Source organism: Nannospalax galili, unplaced genomic scaffold (genome assembly GCF_000622305.1).
Source record: "Nannospalax galili isolate Female #2095 unplaced genomic scaffold, S.galili_v1.0 scaffold1141, whole genome shotgun sequence".
Lineage (NCBI taxonomy): Eukaryota > Metazoa > Chordata > Mammalia > Rodentia > Spalacidae > Nannospalax > Nannospalax galili.
Window position 1 is genome coordinate 685,680 of NW_008345269.1, and position 26,301 is coordinate 711,980.

The window sequence follows — 26,301 nt, forward strand, 5'->3', positions numbered from 1 at the left end:
GTCCCTATCCCTTCCTGCCCATGTCTCTCACAGAGTCACAGCATGCATACACACACACACACACACACACACACACACACACACACAGCTCACAGCATGCATACACACACACACACACACACACACACACACACACCATTCATTGTTTAGCTCTGACCTTGAATTAAAATTTGTTAGTGGTGAAGTTTGACAGATACCTAAGCACAGGTTTGATCTGGAAGACACACAGGCCTTTCAAACCATCCCCACGGCTTCCCCTTTGCCAGACGGAATGGTTCAGAAGTGCATTTCCAAGTTTGAAATGGTAAGATCAGCAGGTCTCAACGTCGCTGACGGGATGCTGACCAACACAAGAAGTGGGGTTCTAGGAGCCAACCAGGCAGAAAAGGCTGCTGAGGAACTGAAAGCTCGTGCGCAGTGGTACCAGGGCCGAACGGTGCGTCAGGCAAACCAAAAACTGGTGACGGCTGACTGCGATGTCAAACATCTTGTCTAAGTCTGCAAGCCTTCAGGCTGCTTTAATAAACACCTTCAGTTCCTGAAACGAGGTGATGCCACATCCCTGCTGCCAGAGAAAAGACAGCCCTTTGCTCAGAGGCCATTACACAGATCCCATCGCGAGGTTAGTAAGTCATGAGACAGAAGCAAACGCTCTGGGTGCCTTGCAGTGAAAATCACGGAGAAAGCAGAAAATCTAAACTTCTTTACCCAGAGAAAGGTCTGTGAGGCTGGTCAAAAGTTCTACAACATGAACTAAAGAACAACAGTAAAACAAAATAGCTCCCCTTCCTGGGAGGAAAACAAATCAAGGGATAGAGGTTATACATTCATTACATAAAGACAGGATATCAAAAATAAGTTTTCTCCTTCAGAGCCAGCCATAGAAAGTTTGCCAGAGAACTTACCTGACAACTTATTAAAAATTATTTATTTATTTTTTGCTGTATGGTATAAAGTGGAGAAGCCCTTTAAATAACCCTCTAAACGTTAGAGGAAACTTTGTACAAAAAAGTCGTTGGCATTGGCTTAGGGAGTTTCTTGTTGCACGTGTCCCAACAGGATAAGGCCGCCAGCAGCAGGATGGACCCTCCCAGCAGGACACAGAAGCCACTGAAATAAAAGGCGATGTCATAGGTCTGGGTCCAGTCGTAGAACCAACCTGAAAAGACAGTGAGGAAAAAAACACGTTTCATAGAAACAGTGTTTCTATGCAGTGAGGACCAGGCTGTGTGTATGCTATCCCACCTGCTTCCAAGATGGCTGACTGCACCTTAGGGGAGGGAAGTCCTTCAAATATTTGAAGCAGGGACTTCGAGTTTCTTTCAAATAAAGAATGGGCACAAATGCCAAAGGAAGTATATTGGCTTTTCAACTACATATCAAAGACATATATGTATGTATGTATATATGTATACATACATACATATACATATGTGTGTGTCCTCAACTATATATCAAAGACATATATGTATGTATGTATGTATATATGTATACATACATACATATACATATGTGTGTGTCTCATGCAGCCCAGGCTGGCCTCAAACTCACCATATACCAAAGATGACCTTGAACTTCACATTCTCCTGCCCCCACCTCCGCCTGAGTGCTAAGATCATAGGCATGAACCACCACACTTGGTTTCTACAGACCTGGGGAACAAACCATGACCTCCTGCATGCCAGGCAAGCACTCTACCAATGAATGGGCTACACCTCCAGCCCTATCAAAACACTCAGATAAATTAACACAAACTATTCCATTCAGATTTACTTTGTGCAATTCTATGCTATGACTGAGATGTGAATCTCTACGCCTGGAGGTCTTACAATGAAGAACAGTAAACTGTGTTTTCTCAGAGATGAATATCTTACCGACAATTGGTGGTCCAAGGCTATTTCCAAGTCCAGCAAAGAACATTAATATTCCATAGGCATGGGCTAGTTTGTCAATTCCCACAGTCTTCGTGGTTACATATGGGAAGATGGACCAATTACCAGTGAGAAACCCTAGGATCCCAGAAAGTATGGCCAGTGTGACGTAACACTTGGCAAGTGGAATTGCACACAGGGCCAGGCCCATGACGATCAGGGTAGCTACATAGAGATACAAGGTGTTAATCCACTTAAAGTCAGCCAGGATTCCCAGAAGGAGTTTCCCCACAGCTGTCATGATGCCGATGATGGAGATGAGGGGCATGACGAACTCCTCTTCCTTCACGCTGGAGCTTCTCGCTACGTCTTCCATGAGTAACGACGGTGGGAACCCTCCGATGTCAAAAAGGAAGATGGCGATGAACAGTGCAGAGAAGACTTTGTTTTGAAAAAGAGACGCGGTCTCGCTCCAGTAGTTCTTATATAACTGCCACTTCCTCTTGGCAAGCTGTTTACAAAAATAGGTCTGTTCCACAACTTTCTTCCTGTACATCTCGGGCTCCTTGGCATGGGGCACAGGGCTGGGTTTTTTATGGAGAGGGCTGTCCTGGCTCCAGTCACCACTGGCCAGGGAGCATTTGTATTTATTCTCACTAATGTAGCTCTTGTCTAAGATGTTTGGACTTTCTTCTAAGTTCTTTTCTTTCTCATTGTACATGGAGTACCTATCTGGAACATTCTCCAGAGCTGTTTTTTCAGACAAAGGACAGTCAGAGATCTTCAAGGGCCTCATCAGACTGCCACAAGCTAGTATATTTAAAGATAAAGCACCCACAATCAGCAGGCACCCATCCAGGCCATAGTGTTCAATCAGCATCCTCTGCAGAGCCGCATAGACGAAAAGGCCAACGCTTGAGCCTGCAAGGGAAGTGGGAGCTAAACAGCTACAGTCTCGTCATCTGTGATGCTTAACACAGCGTTAACAGTATCAGAAGTCAACTTATTATTTATGTTGATACTCATGGGGCCTTCATATTAAAACAAGAACACTGAGATAACAGCACGCAGTACTGACAGACATGCAGCTTCAGAATCAACCTTCATAGACCCTGTTGTGCACTCTGGACTTACTTTATTTTTACATATACCTGTGTGTGTGTGCGTGCGTGCATGCATGTGCAGTGCCTGCAGAGGCCAGAAAGAGTAGTGGATCCCCAGGAACTGGAGTTACAGGCAGTTTGTGAGTAAATCCTAGTCTCCTGCAAGATTATCAAATGCTCTTAGCTGCTAAGCCATCACTCCAGCTCCCTCTTGTGCACTTTGAATACATGATCTTCATGACGGTTAACAGTTCTATTGAATTTGTCCCATTATGATTCCCAATCTGTGGATGAAGTGATCAAGGGCTAGAGAGCTTGAGAACATTACCATGGCTCTCAGAGACATTAAGTGTGACTCAATTCAGTCAGCCTGAATCCAGAAGCCCATGCTATCCATAGCTTTTAATTTTTAAAATACCATCTATTAATTAATTTAGTGTGTGTGTGTGTGTGTGTATGTGTGTGTGTGTGTGCATGTATCTGTTACTGCATGTAGTGGAGTTCGGAGGACAACACATGGGAACCAGTCCTCTTCTCCTACAATGCGGGTCTCAGTGACTGAACTCAGATTGTCAGGCTTGGTGACAAGTGCCTTTACCTGCTGAGCCATCTTGTGGCCCCCATTTTCTTAACAAATACCATTGTGTGACTACATTTTGCATTTATTATGCACCAGCCTCCATGCTGTTTTATCGCCCTTAGAAAAGCAAATTTTCACATTTTATCTTTACCATGGCTGCTATGGGTTAGTTTTAGGATATTTATAACAGTTTGATCATTTAAATTCATTGCTGAATCACCAGACTGTGTGATTTGTATTCTTGATGCACTGATAAAATTGGACTATACATCACGCAAGGGGAGCCTCTCCTTTTCAGCATCAATCTCCCAAGCCCACTGCAAGCCCTGGGTACGTAACATTTGATGTGCGTGCTTCCTATCTGGTTATGATTTCAATGTTTTTTAAAACTTGAGTGTTTAAAAATTAAATATCATTGGGGCAATGTCATATGAAACAGCAGGAAAAAAAGGTTAATTTTTTTTTGGTCTTTTTGAGACAGGGTCTCCCCAGCTGTCCTGGAGCTCACTATGTAGACCAGGCTACCTAAAGGCCTGAGTTTGATCCCTGGGACCCACATGGTAGGAGACAACAGACTTCCACAAGCTGTTCTCTGACTTCCATACACGCATAGAGGCAAGTGTACTCACGTACACACACACACACACAGACAAATGAATGTAATTACTTTTTTTGAATGTAATTACATTTTTTTGGGGGGGGGTGTTTTTTTTTTGAGACAGTGTCTCCCTGTAGCCCCAGCTGTCCTGGAACTCACTATGTAGACCAGGCTGGCCTTAAACTCACAGAAATCCGCCTGCCTCTGCCTCCTGGGTGCTGGGATTAAAGGCATGCGCCACCATGCCCAGCAGTAATTACATTTTTTAAGTTTTTTGAGTTGATTTTAAAGCAAGAAAATAAACGAAACCACTGTTGACCAACTAAGTCTGTCAATATCATGAAACATAATAAGCAGCATATCAAATCAGGTCAACAGCTGCTATTGATCAAGTGCTGTGCTGTATGACAGGGCAAACCAAATCTACATCCCATGAGAACGCAGGATGACTTAGAAAGATGCAGGAATTCCTCAGGTTAATGGAAACCAATTAAATCAATCAGAAACCAGTGAAAACGAAATCAGGGTTTCCTTGTGGAATTTTGTAAACTGTAAAGCTATAATTTTGAATTGTTTAAAAGAACGTCCTAATTGAAAAATCATCAATGTAAAAACCAAAGTGAGATAAAGCACTAATTAAGCTTTCACCAGCATCTGAATTGTGCACTGCTATAAAGAAGGAAAATATTAATTGGTGCTTGGGGAACCTCAAACACTAAGACACACTCGTGCCTTAATTAGCTAATCAATACCAAGGGTCAATAAACTTTTTCTATAAGGGGCCAGGGAGTGAATATCTAAGGTACTGTGATCCGTAGATCTGTCCAGAATACTCCAGCTGCCCTGGAAACACAAAAACAGACACCACCCAGCACTGCTGCGTCCCAAGAAAGCTATGGATGCTCAGCTTCCCGAATCTTCTCATGTCATGTAATATCTTTCTTTTGACTTTTTATAATCAGATAAACACATAAAATCCATTCTTATGGAAGGTACAAAAACAGGCAGTGAACTACTGGACCCAGAACGTTCAAGGTTCGGTTTTCTGGCCCGTGCACTGTGGAGGAAGAACATAGTCCCCAAACCTTTAGGGTTTTGAGGCTGTTGGTTGCTTTGACACAGGGTCTCCTGATGTACCCAGAGCTGACCTTGAATTCACACTCATCCTGCCTCAGCCTCCTGAGTGCTGGGATGGCAGGCATGACCAGGATGTTGGGCCGAGACCCTTCGTGTTATGCCGTCATCTCCGCACATTTCCCCTTCCAGCTTGGCATCATGTTTCAAGTAACTGAGTTACGGCTTCTTGAAAAAATTCTACTATGATTCTGCTTTGCTCAGCCTCTTTCAGTGAAGTTCACCTCACCTGGCTCCCAGGAGGCTGATGGTGAAAGCTCCTTTGCTCACAGCCTCTTTCAGTGAAGCTCGCTTCACCTGGCTCCCAGGAGGCTGACGGTGAAAGCCCCTTTGTGGTTGTTGCAGTTCTTACTCACTATGCAACAGTGCGGCCCCTCTGCCCTGCTGTGTTAGTTACAGCTAAAGGTAAACCCTGTTTGTTCTTGGAGCTGCCATTCTCATACTCCCTTTCATACCTGTGGGAAATCCTGACTAGTGTTTTCAACTGCATCCAGTTGCTCTGGGTTCCCTACTTTTCCTGCTTCTGCCTAAGCCATCTGCTCAGACTCTGGCCTGGCCTCTTCCTGAACTACAGTTCACCTTTTCTACCTGTCCATACTTCTTTCGCCAACATGGCTGAGTATCCAGTTTGGTTCTCTTTGTGGCCTTCGGTTGGCCACAAGAACAAAGCATTCGTGTGAATCCTGTTGCCAGATAACTACTGAAGTCATGCAGCCTATGAGCCAGCCCTCCTGGGAACACCAGCCCCCTCATGAACAACTAGCTTAGGTAAACTGACACCTCTTGCTGACTTGGCAACTGTATCCTCTAAATAAACTTATAAAGTATTGGCTACAGAAATGTTGATCCATTCCATGAGCAGTTTTTTTTAGTTCATCTGAAACATGAAATACCACTTTGAATTACCTGGAGGAGCCCAGAAATTTACGTTTAAAACTTGTATGTTTTTCTTGTTTCTTTAGACACAGATTCTCACTATATATAGCTCAGGCTGGCCTCATGCTTCTAAGCCTTCTGCCCCAGCCCCCTGGTGCTAAAATTATAGGTGTGAGCTACCATACCTGGCTTAAAATTTGTATTATATATGCACACGTGCAACTCCTTCAAGGATCACTTTTGATTGTTAAAGGGATAATGAGAGCAGAGCACGTTGTTTGATGTGCAGGTGGGGCCGGCAAGTTCTGTTCAGAAAGCAGATTGTTAGAGAAATCATAACTTCTACGTTATGTGGATATAGAGGGGTGGCTGGCATCAGCCTCTCCCTCAGTGGCAGGGCCATTTGTTTCCTCCCTTTCTTCCCTCTTTCCATGGAAGGTGATGTCTGATCTGAAGCAGTCTCTGCTTTTTAAGCAAGCCCTCTCCAGCATATAGCTGCCAGCCCATCTTATCAAACATCCAGTACTACAGCCTTTTCATTTGTGTATCTTAGGAACTGTAAAAAGTCCCCTATTTGTGGTGGGAAAAGAAATCTTTCTTCAAGAGTAGAGTGAGAAAACGTTTTGCAGACTGGGGAGATGGCTAAGTAAGTTCAGGGCTTGTCACACAAGCATTAAGACCTGAGTCTGATCCCCCAGAAGCCACATCGAAGGCCAGGCACAGAAGTGCTTGCCTGAAATCTAGCACTGGGGAGGAGGGAGGATCACTGGGGAGGCAGGAGGATCACTGGGGCCTGCTGGCTGGCCAGTCTAGCCAAACCGGTAGACTACAAGTTCAGAGAGAGGCCTGTCTCAAAAACTACAGTGGGAGCACTTTAAGAAGACATGTGACATCAAACTCCAGCCTCCACATGCATGCACATACTTACACACACGTGTACCCCACACATACACATGTACCCCCCCCCCCTGAAGAAGACATGTGACATCAAACTCCAGCCTCCACATGCACACACATACTTACACACACGTGTACCGCACACATACACATGTACCCTCCCCCCCCACACAAATTTGCTATTATATTGGCAGCTGATTGAACATACTTGTGCTTGGTAACTTTTCACTTTATTTAGAAGGCTGAATTGTGACAATACTGTACTTAATTTTGAAAACATACCTGTTGAAATCAGACCAAGTGCTAGGCCTCGGCGGCTGTCAAAATACTGGCACGTAATGGTCACTGTTGCAGTGTACAGTAAGCCACATCCAAGACCTGGACACAAGAAAACATTGGCTAAATCAAGACAGAACATACCAGCTCAATGCGAAAGAAAAGAAAATCTATGGATGATCTCGAAAAGAATGATGTGTTATTAGCTGGTTAAATTTCAGAGTACTAGTCCCACGTCAGTTCTATGACACCAATGGATATGTTGGGAAGCCTCATTTTTTACTCTATTCCCCTTAAGATCAGGGACAACTAAAAATAATAATAACCCAGTTTCTGAAGAACAAATCAATAATGCAACTGTAACATAAGATGCACAGAGATGGAGAAAACAGGTGCACAGTCACCAAATACAGAAACTTAACCAAACACACACCTAGCGTCACCACTTCTCTACCAAGTCCTTGCACCAACTCAGTATTCGTCCTCTAGGACCTCCAAGTAGCATTTTTCAAGATTTTATTTTTGCCAGGAGTGGTGGCACATGCCTTTAACCTCAGCACTTGGGATGCAGAGGCAGGCGGATCTCTGTGAGATGGAGGTCAGCCTGATCTACATAGCTACTTCCAGGCCAGTTGGGGCTATAGAGAGACCCTGTCTCTAAAAAAAAAAAGATTCTATTTTTGTATGTGTATGAGACTGTATGTACACATGAGTGCAGGTGCCCTCAGAGGCCAGAAAAGGTATTAGAGTTGTGAGCTGCCCAATGTGGGTGCTGGGAGCTGGACCTGGGCTCTTTGCAAGATCAGTAACTGCTCTTACCTGTTGAGCATCTCTTCAGTCCCTTCTAAACAATTTCACAAGTTCCAGCCTCACCCCAAGATGTTTTGCTAGAGCTTATGTTGCACACCTCAGTCTCCAAGACAAAGGCTTTGGGGAGCACTCTGGGGTTCAATCATTTCATCATCCCAAAATTTATAAGTCCCTGCACTTAAGAGACATTTTTGTCTTATTTAGCCATAAAATACAGTGACATGTTTAGTTGCATCTAAAGAAACTTTGAGGAGAAAAAAAAAAAAGAAACTACAGTAAAACAACAACTGTTAAAGGCACTGAGCACATGGTTGTTAGTGAGTGATGCTGTTCTCTATTTTTCTGAAGGCCTGAAATTGTCCATCACTCAAGACAATCCTGCAAATACACTGGCCTTCCTGTGTCCCAAGGGTAAGATTCGTCTCCTGGTTGCATCTAAGGCTCCGGGTTGTGAGCTGGATCTTTTCCTCACCACTGAGCATCTACCTGGTAACCGGCTTCTTTTCTGAGCATCTACCTGGTAACCGGCTTCTTTTCTGAGCATCTACCTGGTAACCAGCTTCTTTTCTGCCCGTCTCCTTTGGTTTGATGCACTTTGTCCTTGCCTTCGCTGATGATCACTCTGAAAATAACGCATAAGCCACTGACTAAAAGCTGAGTTTTAATCATGGTTCCTTAGGTGAACTATGATTGTTTTCATACTTAAACAGCTACCTAGACTCTCTCAATGGAAAAGCTCCACAGTCTTAAACATATGAAGTAAGCATCTTAGGGTATCAGCACTTAACCACACAGTAAGGCCCAGGCTGGCATCAAAACTTCATTCCTCCTGCATGAGCCTCCTGAGTGCTGGGATAACAGAGGTACACGACTGCGTCCACTTTGTTGGTGATATGGATAAAAGTGACCGTTAGTGTTTTCTGCTAAAGTGTGTTAACATTCTAAGGTTCCTTCATTTCTTATAAAACCAATCTTTTTCAAATAAACTATTTATGGCACCATAAAATCAGGTTTGAAGGTCTACCTGCTCCAAGGGCGGAATAAAATGGATCTAATATAACAAAATGTGGAAATCGGACGTAGGTGTGGTCAGGTTGTATGCTGCGGTTAACCTTTAGGAAACCATCTCCTACCAAGTTCTGCTACAGTGTCAAAGAGGGATTTCTGTAATTACTTGGAAAGACTATTAAAAATTCTTCCCTTTTCCAAATACAGTTTTATGCAAGTCCCAATTTTCTTCAAACATTTCAGTCAAAAATACCACAGTGGGTTGAGTAAAGATGGACAGGGGGCTGGAGAGATGGCTCAGCGGTTAAGAACACTGGCTGTTCTTGCAGAAGACCCAGGTTCGAATCCCAGAACCCACATGGCAGCTAACAACTGTCCGTAACTCCAGTTCCAGGGGATCCGATGGCCTCTTCTGTCCTCCGCGGGCATTGCATGACATGGGTGCACTTACCTACATGCAGGCAATACACGCATACACATAAGATAAAAAATAATAAATAAAATATTTTTTTCAAAAAAAGATGGAGACAGGGGAGCCCATGCCTTCTAAAAAACCTGAGTGGGTGGTGAATCCTGACTTTACATGATTGGACTGAGACCAGTATAGCCTGTCTCTGGGAGTGTCATGGGGGCATTTCCAGAGAAACATGGATAAAGGCTCAGGGAGACCAAAGGGGAAAGCAGGGAAAGTCAGTAATGTAGGCCTGTCCCCCCAAGGCTGCCATGACATGAACCGCTCTGCTCTGCTCTGCCCTCCCCACCACTACGGACTGAAATCTCTAAACTGTGAGTCAAAAGAAATCCTTCTTTGCTGGTGTTTCCTTAGATATTTGTCACCACAAGGAGAGAACATCTGTGAACATAAAAACACCACGGCTCTTCTGTGGCTGGGGTTCAGTGGTTCTGTATTTCCTTAGTACACGTGCAAGATGTGGGTCTTATCCCCGCACCAACACACCCTCAGAAAACAAAAACATTCCTGTGACTATATTTTGTTTAGTTTTAGAAAAGAATCACTTTTCACGGTAAATGTGTTACTGGTATCACGGTACACTAGGTTTGTGATGTTTAAATGGGTCACTAAACGTATGTTTGAAATTTTATCATTTAAATATTTTTTTATTATTTTTTAAAGATTTGTTTGTTTTTTCAAATTTGGGGGGAAGATTTATTTTACTTGTCTGTGGGTGCCAATAGAGGCCAGAAGTGAGTGTCAGATCCCTTGGACAGTTTGTGAGCCACCTGATGTGCATGCTGAGCTGTGAGCTCTTGTCCTTTTACAGAGCAGTCAGTGTTCTTAACCGTAGAGCCACTCCCCAGCCCTTGCTTTATTTTAAATTACAGGTATGGGTCATGAGGGTGGGGGTGGGGGTGGTATGAGTGCAGTTGCCTGCAGAGGCCAGAATGGGGCATTGGATCCCCTAAAGCTAGAGTTAGAGGGAGTTTTGAGTCACCTGATGTGGGTACTGGGAACTGAACTCTGGTTCTCTGCCAGAGCAGTGCACATGCTTATCTGCTGAATCATCTCACCAGTCCAAAACTTATCTTTTAATATATTAAAGAATAATGCAGTAAATAGATGTATAATACACAATCTAAAGTTCGTTGGGGTCCTAAGAAAGTAAAAGTTCCCAATACTTTAAAGTTTCCAAACTACTGTCTTTTAAAAAGATTTATGTATTTATTTTTATGTGTATGAGTGTTTTGCCTACATGTATATAAATGGGTCATGCAATGCCCACAGAGGCCAGAAGGGGTCATATCCCCTAGAATTGGAGTGACAGACGGTTGTTAGCCGCCATGTGGATGCTGAGAACCAAACTCAGGTCCTCTGCAAGAGCAGCCAGTGTTCTTAACCTGAGCCATTTCTATAGCCACCCTCACTACTGTCACAAAGTGTTTCTTGGTTATCAATCAATGTTGAATCTTGAGTCAGCCTACCATAAGCATAACAATTTTAATAATACCCATAATTAACTGAATTAATTAATTAACATAATTAATTGAATCTCAGAAATAGCATGTTTGCTCTCATTTGTGATCCCTGAATTGTGTTTAGATACATATATCATGCATCTATATATGAATCACATATGTGTATGTGACACATAAGTAGAAGTAAAATTGTCAAGGGGGTCAAAGAAAACTATAGAATGGGTGAGAGCAGGTAGGATGGAGTTATGCTTCATGTACCATTAACTTGGGTGAAATGTGCTTACGTAACAGTACCGTGTACAGCAGACAGTGGATTCTTAGATCCACACAGCTGACGATTCAAAGATAAACACAAGTGAAATGTATTTTTCCCTTTGTTTAAGTAAATAAACATGCAATATATTCAGAAGGGCTAATGAGTCTTTTTCACCCAGGTTCCATTTCCTTCACCTCTGGATGAGACCCCCAAGTCCAGGGTCCTTGTTTTACAGGTCACCCCACATCTGTGAAAGTGGTCAGAGTCAGAATGGAGTCGCTTTTGTCAAACCATAATAAAAAACAGAATAAACAGATCTGGGGAGCTACAGCAGACATCTCGTGTGTGTGCACCTGGTAACAAGAACTGTTCACAGACAACTCTGAACTGCACCTGCACAAAGGCCACTGCAGCCATCTGCAGAGAGGACTTCCACAAGGACGTGCCCAGCACTGTTTAAGCTGGGACCAAGGCCATTCCTGTTATTGATCCTTGTAGCCAAGAATCTATGTTTCAAAACCTTTTATGTGATTCTCTTTATTTCACCTTTCAAAGCTTCTACTTGCTTCAACCCTTGAAGGTTCCCACTGTGCTGCTTCCAGGCTCCACTAACCCCAGCTGGTCTTGGGGAATCTAACTGCTGTTTAAACGAACACAGCAACCCAGCCAGATGTTAAACACCTCATCACACCCACTGCTAAACCATCCATGCTTGGCTCTCAGCACTGCCTGTTCTCCGTTCACCTCTTCAGCATTTCCCGCCTGAGCTTCCTCGTCCGTGTCCTTGTCTAAACCCCCAGTGCTCTTCCTACCGAAGCTGCATCTGGTGGCCCCCCTGCTCCATGTTTCCACAATAAAAACGACACAGAACAACATTTTTCCACCAGGTTTCTACTGTACACTATACTTTGACAGATTTGCAACTCCGCAGGTGACTGGCATTCCTTTAAAACATATACTAAAAGGCTGTTATTGGGGCTAGAGAGAGGGCTCAGAGGTTAAGAGCACTGGTTGCTCTTGCAGAGGACCCACGTTCAGTTCCTAACACCCATGTGGTGGCTAACAACCATCCTAACTCTAGTTCTGGGAATCCAGTGCCCTCTTCTGGCCTCTGCAGGCATTGCACACAAAGGTACACACAAACATGCAGGCAATACACACATACACACAAAATAAATTTTTTTTTTAAAAAGGCTGCTATTGGGGCTGGAGAGGTGGCTCAGCAGTTAAGAACATTGACTGTTCTTGCAGAAGACCTGGGTTCGAATCCCAGCACCCACATGGCAGCTAACAACTGTCCATAACTCCAGTTCCAAGGGATCTGACAGCCTCTTCTGTCCTCTTCAGGCATTGCACAACACAGGTGCACATATATTTTTTAAAAAGGCTGCTATTATCCACAGTGTCTCATGCTTCTGATTGGTCTACGATGTTATTACATCACTCTCTTCTCTTCCAACCGGCTTCCACCTGGCCACATCCCTCCTGCCCTTAATGACTCAGCTCACTCTTAAATTCTGGCAGCCTGTGTCCCACAGGTACACAGCATACCAGTACTGAACGCTGGGTTTGTTTTATTGCTGTGCTTGTTTGTGCTGTGTAGCAATTACACAGTTACAAGTCTGTTCCTCCAACTAGACAGTTCTGTGCTCACTAACTGTTAGTATTCTTACACAATTACAGTATTAGAAGGCATAAAGTATACATACTTGGTATCTATTCTTAGAATGTAGTGTTAAAAATAGCCATCATATTGGTATCAGTTCTCACTTATCACCTGAGTACTGGGGCATCATCTGTCATAGATCCAGCCTCAGACCATATGAAAAGCCATAGTTCCTAGCTGGGCATGGTAGTGCCTACTCAGGAAGTTGAGCCAGAAAGACCTAGAGTTCAAGGTTATCCTGGACTACATAGGGAAACCCTGTCTCAAAAAAAAAAACAATGAAACAAAGATCACAGTTGCACCTCTATGAGAATCAAGACTCTTTAAGCTACCCATGTTGGTGCCCACCTTCAATCCCAGGGGCAGGTGGATCTGAATTTGAGGCCAGCCTGATCTACACAGTAAGTTTCAGGCTAGCCAGAGCTATATAGTGACACCCTGTCTGAAAAATAAAAGACTACCTTTGATGATATGACCATTTAATTAAGGAATGGAAGAGAAGGGTATGAAACTACTTTTGCTAAGGTGAACATACAAGAAATAGCCTCCCTGGGCGTGGTGGCGCAGGCCTTTAATCCCATCACTCGGGGGGCAGAGGCAGGTGGATCTCTGAGTTCAAGGCCAGTCTGGTCTACATAGTGAGCTTCAGGTCAGCTGGGGCTACAGGGCATTTGCACAGTTGAAGTAAGAGCAGCAAGGGGCTGTCAAGGAACATGGGCTTTCTCTCCTAGTTCAATGGATTGTACAGATACTAAGAAAACTATCATCAAACAGCTAAGGAAGAATATGGCCTGAAGTGAAAGAATGTAAAGAACCGATTCGGAGTTGTGCTTATCAGGAAAAATTAAGTATTAGAGAGAAGACCGAGCACTCCTGCCAAGCACCGTCTCCTCCCACACCCTCTCCAGCCTCATGGCACACCCTAGACTTACTCACGTTACAGAGAAAAATGGGTAAGAAAGGTTTTCAAGTGACTGTGAGTCACACAGACCAACCTAGTCCCACACAACCTTGTGGATCCCACCTATGTCCAGGGTGCCAGGCTTGGTTAGAGATTTCATATCATTGAGCTTCTTTCCCTCCTGCAAATGGTTCTTCTGAGGAGGAAATGAGATCACTGGAGGCTCCCAGCATGCACACACACGCACGTATGCACACACGCATGAACTCACACACGCACGAACTCACGCACACGCGTAGGAAGGGCTAAGGGAATAGTAACTGTCCTCATTTCCATTACTCGTTACCAGGAAAAAATGCTCATATAAAAAAGAATACTTGTAGTGAACAACGTTAGATTCTTGTGGACGCTACAATGAAGCTTTTGGAAACACCAGCTCTTGTTCTTGTCAGCAGCTCCTAGAAATACAGTACGGTGGTTTTCACCATTGAACAAATTTAAGACAATCTGCTGCAAAGCGTTTTCCCAAATGGTCAGTGGTCCAGCCCCAAGGCCTCTGCTCTTTACTCTGAGTCACTGTGATCACTGTCAGCACCCCGCAGCAGCTTACTCCCTCTCAGACTTTATCTTTAAAAACAATACCTGAACACCTTTAATCCCAGCACTCAGGAGGCAGAAGCAGGCAAATCTCTGTGAGATCAAGGTCAACCTGGTCTACATAGCAAGTTCCGGGCCAGCTGGGGCTGCAGGGGAACCCTGTCTCACAAAAAGTAATAATAATGCCACCTGACATTGATATCAGGCTTGAGACCCTGAAGCTAGACAGGTCACTGGACATAGGAAAGAGCTAATACTAGTTTTCTACTAAATGTAATATTAAATCGACTCTTAATGACTTATTGATACACTCATAGATCTTTCCTTATGCAGAAGATGGTGATTAACACAGAAACCTACAACTGGTCAATGTGCAGAAGCCACAGAGTACTTATAGGACACTCTACAGGACACATGTATCACGTTTCTGCCTCAGGAGTCAGTGCGGAAGAGGGGAAGAAAGACCGTAAGAGCCAGAGGTGGTGACGACCACAGGGAAACAGTCTTCCAGACAGCTGGTCAGTTACTCACATGAACTCACAGACATGGTGACGGCATGCACAAGTGCTACGCAAGCTCAAACCAGGCAAAATCCCAGCACAGACATGGGGAAGTGGGTGAGAAACCCCAACCCAACCAAAGGAACTTTTGGCAACTGATGGCTGCTGGGAGGGGGGAGACCATTTCTTTCAAGGATGGGACTTTTGGTAGTTAACCAGGCTCCAGTGAACAGATCCTCACTGAAGGACATTTGGGGACACAAATGAGACTTTATAAGCCTTATCATATATATATATATATATATATATATATTATATATTATTATATTATATATATAATAGAGTACATTAAATTAGGCAGGGGCAATAAGGAAAGGTGTGGATAGGGAGGGGATCCAAGTGTCACCCAGTTACAGTATATTAAAATTACAAAAATTCAATAAAAATACATTATAAAAACAAATAAACATTGGATAAAATATTAAAAGTGTTTTAAAATCTACTTTGAACTCTTAGTGGAACTGCTGAATTGCTGCTGACAACAGAGGCTGTGAAACTTGGCCCACCATTTTGAAGTCCCAGTGAAAAGCAGGGAGTGACCCGTGTTAGGAGCATCCAAGTTTCTGTTCCTCCTGCTCACTTTTCCCTCTCAGTGCTCTGTACAGACAAATGTTGAAATCCCTTTTTGTCCCTTGAAGGAGGCACAACCTGGGCTGTTAAAATGTGCTTCTCTCTTCAAGTATTTTGAATTGCTGGGCAGACATTTCCGAAACCAACAGGTTTTAGAGACATGGTCATCAAAGCAAATTATTAGGGAACATTTTCACTCCACGGATTAACTTAATAATACACTTGACATCAGTGAAATCTCGTGTAACTTGGAGTTAGGAAAGCCATAATGGCCAGGTTCCTTACCTACAACGATGCCATAGGAGAAAAAGAGAAAGTAGATATTGGGGGCAAAACTGCTCAGCATCAAGCCTCCAGACACCAGGAAACCACTGAAGATTGTGACGGGTCTCGCTCCAAAAGATGAGACACAGAGACTGCAGACAGGACCTAAAAGAGATCGAGACCTTCATATGCATAATAGTAACCCTTTTCATACATTCAAGAATGTAAGAACTAGCTTAAAATGATTCCATCATTAATAACAAATCACAACAAAGACAGACATCTACAGTCTGAGCCTTTGCTGTGCTCTAGATGGCATGCAAGGTGCTCCATGGGGACAACCCACTTGGTCTTACTGCTGTGCTGCAAAGAAAATGCTTTTGCTGGTTCTGTTTTTGTTGTTGTTGTTAAAGAAATTAAAGGATGATAAATCTGCCTAGGAGACGAGCCTCTGGGAATGCCTGTGGGAGTTTTCTAGACTAGGTTAATAGGTGTGGGGAGGCTTGGGGTTCTGGGCTGAATAAGGAAGAGAAGTGAGCTGAGCACCAACATCCATCTCTCTCTGCTTCCTGACTGTGGACACAGTGTGGCCAGCTGCCTCGATCTCGTGCTGCCATGATGTCCCCGACCCTGATGAACTGAACCCTCAAACCAGGAGCCAATGCAAATACTCCCTTACATTGCTTTCCTTGAATATTTTACGGTAGCCATGAGAGACCTGACACAGTAGTCACCTAAAGTCTCATTGATGGATACGATTTTGAGTCACAGAGGGGAGGGAATGAAAAGTCTCATTGAAAAGGTGTTTTTGTCAGGAGCACAGGTGTATGAGGAACGTGGAAAAATAAATTGCTAAGGAATCAGACAGGGAGCAATGCGTTTGTCTTTTCTAGCCCTTCAGGATAATTTGGGAAGATCCAGCACCATTCCATCATTGCTGGTTTAAAGTTAACGTAGAGGCAGAGCACCCTTCTAGCATGCATGAGGTCTGGGGTTGAATCCCAGCACTGAAGAATAAAACAACAACAAAAAAAGAATAACAAAAGGAAAAAGAAAAATTAATGAGAGGAAGAATATATTACATAAGTTAAAAATAGAAGTTAATTTTACATCTAGTTTTGTGTCAATCACACAGGAGGTGAGTCATTGCTGCCTTCCCTTCGCCGTGAGCACGGTCTCCCTGAACCCGAGTGTAAGGGGTCGTGACTGGGAGCCCCACTGGGAGCTTTAAATCGCTAACAAAGTAAAATAGCTTTTACACACAACTTAGCTCACCTGACGTGTATAAAACACCACTTCACATCCTTAATGAGTGTTACTGTCTTTTGCTAAATCCTTGAAATCCACTGTGTATTTTTCATGCCTACAGCATACCACATGTCAACTCAAATGAGTCACAAGTGCCCTGCAGCCCTGCCACACATGTCCACTGCACTAGACAGCACAACACTGGAGTCTTAACATGTTAGAAAAATCACATAAAACCCAGCACCTAGACCAGAAAACTAAGCAAACTCCTATCAGAAGTCAGACTAAAATCCATGGCCACAGTATTGTTACTGGCCTTAGCTTGACAGCCTGTGCTCATTATGAGCGAGATTCTGCCACACATCCCCAATAAACCAATCAAAAGAGCCAAATGCAGCTGGGTGTGGTGGTGCGCCGGCTCAAAAACAAAAAAATAAATAAAAGAACCAAATGAATAAAAAGGAGAATTCAATGTGACCATATTGAGAACAGAGTCAAAGACACCCAGCAAATCCTCGGCTCCAGGTCCACCTTCAGGGATCCCAACATGAAGGTAAGGTTTAAATAGAAATAAAGAGATCTGCAGTTTCTTAACCCTCTGTCCTAGAGAGAGCTGCAGGCAGGCATAGCCCGATTTCTTCATGGTGTGAAATTTGGTCTTTTAGAAGTGACCACTGTCTTTTAGGAGGGGCATGTCCATGTTTTGTATGAATCAGCCATTGATTGGCTTCAACCAATGCATGTGAATCAAAGACCGAGTGGGCAGGGCTTCTCAGAGCCTTTCTAGAGTGATGTACTAGAGAGGCAGATGAACTAGAGTGATGAACTAGATTTCAGTGGAGGGAAGAGGACTCGTGGGGCTTCTTGGTTTGGTGGAAAACTCATGTAATTACCAACCTGGAACTGCGTGGTACATGGGAACAACAGGTCAATGCCCCAGAATCCTGCAGGAGGATGGAATTCAGTCCTTGAAAGGAGTTAAGGGTACTTGGTGCTCAAGGCTAATCCTCCCTCAAATCCTTCCTTGGCTCCCCACACTTCCAGAGTGGATTTGCTGTCTATTTTACTCACTCATGTTAGCAGTTGAAAGGCTGGAGGGATTAAGGACCAAGTTGGGGGAGGGGACTGTTAAATCTGCATTAAGCACAAAGCTAAGGAACCAAAGTGTTCCCTGTTGTTTTAGCAACTGGGTTGGCTCTGTACTTCCCCCTTGAACTTGAAGAATGACATCTAGACATGAGGTGCTTTCGTGCACCTTAAAATACTGCAAGGCGGTAACCGTTCTCTAACCCAGTGACGTTCCCCACCCTGTGCTAGCCTGGCCCAATGACAGAAACAAAACCCACAGGAAACACACACTAAGAGATGTATTGCACAGAATCCATGCAGGCTACCGGCCAGGCAATACTTGCCAAAGTAGGCAAGTTCAAGATGGGTGGGGTGGGCCACCAGGAAGGACAGGTTGGAACTCAGGCACAGGCTGATGCTGTGCCCTCAGGCAGAACTGCTTCATTTGGGAATGTTTCATTCTGCTCCTGAGACCCTGCCGCCACTGGTCAAGTCCATGCAGACTATCCAGGATAAGCTCTTTCCTCTGAAAACTGAATGTTCACTTTATTTATAGCTTTAAAATGCCTTCCCAGCATGCCTGCTTAGCACTGGAGAATGCATGTGACCTGGCCACACTGTCACAGAAAACCAACCATCTCCCCTCCCAGCACAATCCCTCTTCTTCAGCCAAGTTCACCTCACCGGAAGGTGTCCTCTGAGATGCAGACTCTAGGCCTTGGTATCCAGGAACTCTACCAAGACTGCCAGCTTCCTGGTGGTATGCCTGTGACAATCCACCCTCCTGGGCAGCCCACCTCAGACGATCTCAATAAAACCAGTAAAGAAAAAACATCAAAAGGATGACTGAGGAGACAGCAAACATGAGGACAGTCAGTTCTTGATCTCCAGAATGCACATGAAAAACAGAGCGTGGTGGTGCACACGTGCAACGCCAGTGCTGGGGGTAGAGGTGCTAACGGGGATCCTTGGGGCTCACTGGCCAGCCAGCCAGGGGCCCTAAGGAAGGACACCTGAGGTTGATCTCTGACTTCCACATGCACCCAAGAAACACACCAAGGGGCTGGAGAGATGGCTCAGTGGTTAAGAGCTGGAGAGATGGCTCAGTGGCTGCTCTTGCAGCGGACCTGGGTTTGATTCCCAGCACCCACATGGCGGCTAACAACCATCCATAACTCCAGTTCCACATGGCAGCTAACAATCATCCGTAACTCCAGTTCCACATGGCAGCTAACAACCATCCGTAACTCCAGTTCTCACCTCCTGGACATTGCCTGACATGGGTGCACTTACATACATGCAGGCAATACACTCATACACATCAAATAAAAATAATAATTAAAAAAGAAATGCATCAAGACGAAGCAGCACCGGGTCAGGGCACTGAAAACGAGTTGGGAGGCCACAGTTAATCAGACCTCAAACACACAGCTCAACCTTTGAACAGGGCTCAGACACACCTACCCCAGACACCAATCGACCTCTGAAGCTCTCTTAACCTCTGCTGACTCCGTCCCTTGAAAGACCCTGGAGACTAAGATTAGGCTCTATCCCTCTCTTTCAAGACAGCATAACTTCTCTTCCTACGGATCATAATTCCTGACTCATAAGTTATGTAACTTTCAAGGTCTTTGCAACTTAAACTTAGCTGTACAGCTGCCATTTTGGAAAACCCCAGAGCAACTTTCCAGCACTGTTTAAATCTGTTTGGATGGATTACAATCTCAATTAACTCCCAAATAAATATAAATACAATCTCCTCTGACATTAACTGGGTTAAATTTATCCTTAGTCAGCAAACCCCAGAGATGGTCTCACCCTTGATGTTTACCATGGTCTTTAAGAAACTCTAAATCATTAGTTTTCTTCTAGTAAGAGTGTGTGCTGGACAGCTTGAGTTGTCAACCTGACACACCTGAGTTGTCAACCTGACACACCTGGGTAGAGGGAGCCTCAACTGGTGAGTTGCCTCCATTGGACTGGCCTGTGGCCATGTCTGTGGGACATCTTGATTATTGAGTGATGTGGGAGGGCCCAGTCCACTGTAGGTGGTGCCACCCCTGGGCAAGTGGGCCTGTACTGTATAAGAAAGCAGGCTGGGGGCTGGAGAGATGGCTCAGCGGTTAAGAACACTGAATATTTTTGCAGAAGACCTGGGTTCGAATCCCAGCACCCACGTGGCAGCTAACAACTGTCTGTAACTCCAGTTCCAGGGGATCCGACAGCCTCTTCTGTCCTCCTGGGGCACTGCACGACATGGGTGCACTTACCTACATGCAGGCAATACACACATACACATAAAATAAATATTTAGCAAGGCCTCAGATCTTAGAAGTCATAAAAATATTCATACTCAGCACTTGGGAGGCAGAGGCAGGTGGATCTCTGTGAGTTCAAGGCCAGCCTGGTCTACAGAGTGAGTTCCAGGACAGCTCGGGCTACAGGGAGATCCTGTCTCAAAAAGACCAAAATAAATAAATAAATAAATAATAAAATAAAATAAAATAAAAAGAAATCGGGCTGAGCAGGGGCCAGGGGAGCAAGCCAGTAAGCAGCATTCCTCAATGGCCTTCAGCTCCTGCCTCCGGGTTCCTGCCCTGAGTTCCTACCTTGGGCTCCCCCAGTGATGAACTATGACCAGGGAGATGTAAGCTGAATAAAGTCTTCCCTCCCCAAGTTGGTACTGGTCTGAGTATTTTGTCACTGCAATGAAGAAACAAACTAGAACCGTGTATATGTATGTATCTTGGCATCTGTTCTAGTTTGCTTTCTGTTGCTGTGATAAACACCATGACCGAAAGCAACTTGGGGAGGACAGGATTCATTTCAACTGACCCTTCCAGGTCACAGTCCCTCACTGAAGGAAGACAGGGCGGGAACAATGAAGGGGCCGTACCTACTGGCTTGCACGTGGGCCTTGCTTAGTCAGCTTTCTCAGGTAGCCGGGGCCCACCTGCCTTGGGATGGCACCACCCACAGTGGGCTGGTCCTCCCTACATCGATTAGCAGTCAAGACAGTGCCTTACAGACATGGCCACAGACCAAGCTGATGGAGGAAATTCCCTGGTTAAGGCTCCCTTTTCCCAGGGTGTCAAGTTGACAACCAGGATCAGCCATCCCAGCATGTCCACAGTGATCAAACCCCACCCTGTTCCATGCTGCTCCACACTGTATAGAGCAGCCACTTTGCCTTGCCCCGAGTGGCTCCATGTCATACAACAGAAGTTTGAGTGCGATCATTGAGGAAAGCTCCACATCTTGTTTGTAATAAGCAAACAGTCAGCATCTATCCAACACAAGCAATGGGGCAAAGCCTGGTAAATAATACATACAAATGAAATATTACCACCTGTGAACCTATCAAATTGAATGAGAGACACATCAACACATGAGTGTATCAGAATCACATTATTAGGAACCTGAGGTTAGATAGGTCACAGGACACAGGGGAGAGCCCAATACTAGTTTTTTGCTAAATGTAGTATTAAACTGACTCTTAATTACCTATTGTTACACCCATAGATGAATGCATCTCTCAGCTCTCGCCAGAGATGTTTCCTTATGCAGCAGATGGTGATTATCACAGAAACCCACAACTGGCCAATGTGCAGAGAACAGAGGCCAGAGAGCTTATCCCTGAATAGGGCACCTAGATCAAACATCAGCCTCCCAAGGCTCAGGAATCATTGTGGAAGAGGAGAGGAAAGACTAAGAGCCAGAGGGGGTGAACAACCAGAGGGAAATCAGAGTTTCCGGTTACTCGTATGAACTCACAGCAATGGTAACAGTGTATACCATGCAAGCTCAAATAAGACAAAATCCCAGCATACACATGGCGAAGCAGGTAAGAAACCTCAAACCAGCCAAAGACATTTTGGCAACTGATGGCTGCAGGGTGGGGTGGGGGGCAGTCTCTTTCAAGGATGGGGCTCTTGGTAGGTTAACCAGGCTCCTAGCACTTAGGTCAGTGCCCAAGTTCCACATCACAGCTGCCATAGACCCTCTCCTCCTACTGACAGGCTTGGCCTGGTTCCCCTAACACATGCTAAGGGAGCTAGCTCAGTTACCCTTCGACCCTCAACGGAAGCAAGATGATAATGTTAGTATCTGTTTAACTATTTGCTATTGGAAATGGTGAACGATTAGAAAATGTTTTTAAAAAACTCCCCTCCCTGTGCCAGGCTGTTTTCTAGAAAGCCGTATGTTTAAATCTCTGCATGAATGTGTCAGTTATTGTTTTCTTGTACTTAGACAGTTTTACTAAGATCCTTAGTCTTTAAAAATTAAAAAAAAATGTGTGTGTGTGTGTACATGAGTGTATGTATGTGAACCATATGCATGCTGGTGCCTATGGAGGCCAGAGGGGCATTAGATCCCCTGGAACTGGAGTTACAGGTGATTGTGAGCTGCCATGCGGATGCAGGAACCGAACCCAGTTCCTCTGCAAGAACAGCAAGTGCTCTTAACTGATGAGTCATCTCTCCAACTTCACAAACCTTATTTTTCAAAACCCTTTCAAGTAAATCTCAGACACGCTTCCTTGTTCTCTGGAGCCCGTAACACAGGGTTATCTCCATTGGTTTAGCGGTGCCTAGTCACCTGACCCGGAGGGGCCTGCAGTGTTTCCCTAGGCTTAGGCACCTCGTTCAACTGTGTTGTTGCTTTTGTCCACAGCAGCCCCACTGATACCCAAGAGACACACACTTAAAGAAGACAAGACTAATGCAGAATTGTTTAGGCAGGTTCTCATAAATCTACCTTAGAACTCAAAAACACAGGGCTAGAGAGACGGCTCAGTGCTTAAGAGCCCTGGCTGCTCTTGCAGAGGACCTGGCGGGTTCAGTTCCCAGCACCTATATGGTGGCTAAGAATTGTCCTAACTCCAGTTCCAGGGGGTCCAATGCCCTATTCTAATTTCCAAGGCATTGCACAACATGGGTGCACTTAAAAGCATGCAGGCAATACACTCATACATATAAAAAAGAAAAAAAAATTAAAAAACATCTTATGAATCACCACATCCAGTGTTCCCAATTTCTCCATAGAAATGGGGTCTGAGTTTTGTTCCAAGAACCACAGCAAGTTCATAGCACACAGGAAGAGACTTCTAAGTACCCATCCCATCTATGCTCTGTCTTAGCCCATCTATGCCTAAGTAACGTCAGGTAAGGTAGAGTAAATATTACTACAGAATTTATACCAGAAACTGAATTGGCATGTGTCACTAACAGTCAAAAGAAAAAGAAAAATCCCCTAGGTCTGGAGGGAGAGTTCAGCAGTTAAACGCTAAGGGTAACAACGAAAACATGAAAAATCCCTTGTGGTTCGCTTTAAAGACAAGCCATCATGATTGCATCATATACAATCATATAGCAAGCGAGATCTTCCTATCACCTGTTGTGGTTAGGCTCCCCATAGGCTCCAGGTATTTTGATACTTGGTCCCCAGTTTGTGGCAGGGTTTGGGGAGGGTTATGGAACCTTTACATGTGACCATGCTGGAGGAAACACATCACTGGGCAAAGGTTTTAAGAGTTCTCTGAGCTTTGCCAGATTTCCAGTCTCTCTGCTTCCTGTGGGCGCCCGGCTTTCTGCTCCGGCCACCTGCTGCCACGCCTCCCCGCCATGATGGACTCACCTCTCTGGAACCAAATAAACTCTTCCTTCTATAAGTGTCCTTGGTCATGGTGTTTTATCACAACAACAGAAAAGTAACTAATAGATAACCCTAGTGAAAAAGCCTTAATAACATCATGACCTGAGACGTGACCACTTTTGCTGTGTGGTATTTTTGGAGGAGGCCCTAATAAATGAACGATGCCGTTAGCTCCCAGCCCCTAGTGAGCCTCTTAGAATCAGGAAGTGTATGTTTGCAGTTCATCTATTTACTTTTAGCACCTAGCACTGCCTGGACCATTAGCAAAGAAATGGATGGTGAGATGGATGGCAGGCTTACAGAATTCCTGTGTTTTCACATGGATTCATTACAGTGGAAGAATATTGCTGAGTCTCAACAACAAGCAGGAAAATATATATTACCCTAAAAAATCTTAGAGCCCCCTATACCTTACACAATGTTAATAATATAGCAAATCTAATTAAGTGATTAAAGAGTAACAAAAGATATAAATGTATCCACTTACTTGCAAGCAAGCCAACTCCACTTGCCAGGGACCCCACCCAGGCTGTTTTTCCTTTTCCTTCTCCGAAGGCATCCAACCATTCTATATACAAGACCCCGACAGCTAAGGGTGATCCATAGCACAGAAACTGGGCGAAGAAGGAAACCAGCACGATCACCCAGCCCCACCCGCCATCCGGAGACTTCCGAAATCCCATTGTAAGTCGAGATCAAGGTGGTGTTTTCCTTCAGACACTGAAAACAAACAAGAAAAAAGAAAAGGACATTCAGAGTTGATGACAATAGGGTTTTAGATTAAAATACTGCGGGAATGGCTCCCCAGCTAAGAGTACCTGCTGCTCTTTTGGGGGGAGGGGAACTTGAGTTTGGTTTCAGCAACCATGTCTGGGGGTCACAACCATCTGCAACTCCAGCTCCAGAGGATTTGATGCCTTCTTCCAGACTCTGCAGGCACCCCCCCAATTAAAAATAAATCTTTAAAATAAGTTTTTACCTAAATTAAAGACTAAAATGATTTTCTGAACACATACATGGACAAAATCAGCTTGGCAGATAGCACCTTTCCATGTTAGCCATCTGGCCGGCCCCCTCTGTAACCTGGAACTCACTACTTGGGCTGGGCTGGCTTGCCAGTGAGCCCCAGGGAGTCACCTGTCTCTACCTCCCCAGTACTGGGACTACAAGCATGTGTCACCAAACTTGGCTTTTTTGTGTGTACTGAGCATCAAACTCAGATCCCCGTGCTTGCCTGGTAAACACTTTACTGACTTGAGCTATCTTCCCAAACCCTCTAGTAACAGTTTTGCACCTTGACAAGTTTAGAATCTCCTTTATACAGCCTTAATTCCCCACACTAGATAGGAATAACAAAGCATCTAAGAAGACAGGTTATGTAAAGACAAAAGCTTATGAGGTCAGGCTTCCTTTAAACCCTCAAACTGCGGTGCTTGGGGACTGCACCTGCTGACTCAGGAAGAGGCCAACTCCTGAAGAAAGCAAATTTTCTGAGAGTCAGGGGGGAGGATTATCTCCCTAGCAAACCTAAGCAGATAGAAATTCCTTTCTTCAACTATCTGGCTCTACCTTGCCTTGCCTGGGGTATTTCAACACCTAGAGCAGGAATAAATCCCTCACAGGAAGTATGGAGGAAAGAGCCTTCTAAGCTTTCCACTGGATCTTGAAAGACAAGCACTCATGCTGTTGACCCACACCTCCTGACCCACCCTGGTCTCCCAGTTTATGCTGGTGGCATCTCAGTAGGACACAGTGAACAGCACTGTCCAGTGATGTCCTGTTTTCCCCTCATTCCCTCTCTTAACCCTGCCTCATCTACATAGAGACGTTAGAAACAGGCTAGTCTTTTCATCACTGTAACACCTAAGAAAATCACTTAAGGGGAGCAAAGACGTGTTTGGGCTTACATTCAGAGGTTTGTGTCCATGGTCACTGGCTCCATCATGGTGAGCACAAGGAAAGACAGAAATCATAACTGGAGAGGCACAAATGGGCCTGTCCATTTCCTGGCAGCCAGGAAGCAAAGAGGAGGGGTCACAGGGCGCTCTTCAAAGGCTCCTGCCAAGTGAGCTCCTCCCTCCCTTGGGACACCCGCCTTCACTTTCAATACTGCCATCAAGCCGGGGTTCCATCGGGGAATAATTCCACAGATTAGGTCAGAGCCCTCTGAACCCAACAAAGCCCCCAATACATGAACCTGTGGAGGATACTTCATAGTCAAACTATAATACCTTAATTTTCCCTTTCCATAATGGTTCTTGATTTTCTTTAGGAGACATAGGTAGGCCCAAGGGGTAGAGGGGAGGTGGAACTGCTTCTTCAAGGCTTTTGACCTTGGTCAATAGAGCAGAATATAACCTAGGAAGACCAGTCGGGTTTCTCTCCCAGGACTCTGCTTCTTAAGAAAAAGGCCCAAGGGAAAGAAGTA

The 26,301-nt window shown here is 44.7% G+C and overlaps 1 protein-coding gene across 2 annotated transcripts; it reads right to left on the reverse strand.

Annotated features, from left to right (window-relative positions):
* Window positions 1-94: 94 nt before the first annotated feature.
* Slc16a9 (solute carrier family 16 member 9) lies at window positions 95-24,780 on the reverse strand. Of its 2 annotated transcripts, XM_008841447.3 has the most exons (6): window positions 24,692-24,780; window positions 24,361-24,593; window positions 15,924-16,067; window positions 7,342-7,437; window positions 1,875-2,792; window positions 96-1,159 (listed from the first exon to the last, which is right to left on the reverse strand). In XM_008841447.3, exons 2-6 carry the CDS (start codon window positions 24,554-24,556, stop codon window positions 981-983), a joined length of 1,533 nt encoding a protein of 510 aa, XP_008839669.1. In that variant the 5' UTR covers window positions 24,557-24,593; window positions 24,692-24,780; the 3' UTR covers window positions 96-980. The 2 variants fall into 2 exon arrangements, with proteins under 2 accessions (XP_029423387.1, XP_008839669.1); XM_029567527.1 differs by lacking the exon at window positions 24,692-24,780 and having other exon boundaries at window positions 95-1,159; window positions 15,924-16,084; window positions 24,361-24,579.
* Window positions 24,781-26,301: the final 1,521 nt, after the last annotated feature.

Coding starts and splice junctions, on each gene's coding strand:
- Slc16a9 (XM_008841447.3), bottom strand. CDS start 24,556: ATGGGATTTCGGAAGTCTCCGGATGGCGGGTGGGGCTGGGTGATCGTG. Junction 16,068..24,360: donor TGGAGTTGGCTTGCTTGCAA/GTAAGTGGATAC, acceptor GATCTCTTTTAG/GTCCTGTCTGCAGTCTCTGT. Junction 2,793..7,341: donor ACTTGGTCTGATTTCAACAG/GTATGTTTTCAA, acceptor CTTCCCTTGCAG/GCTCAAGCGTTGGCCTTTTC.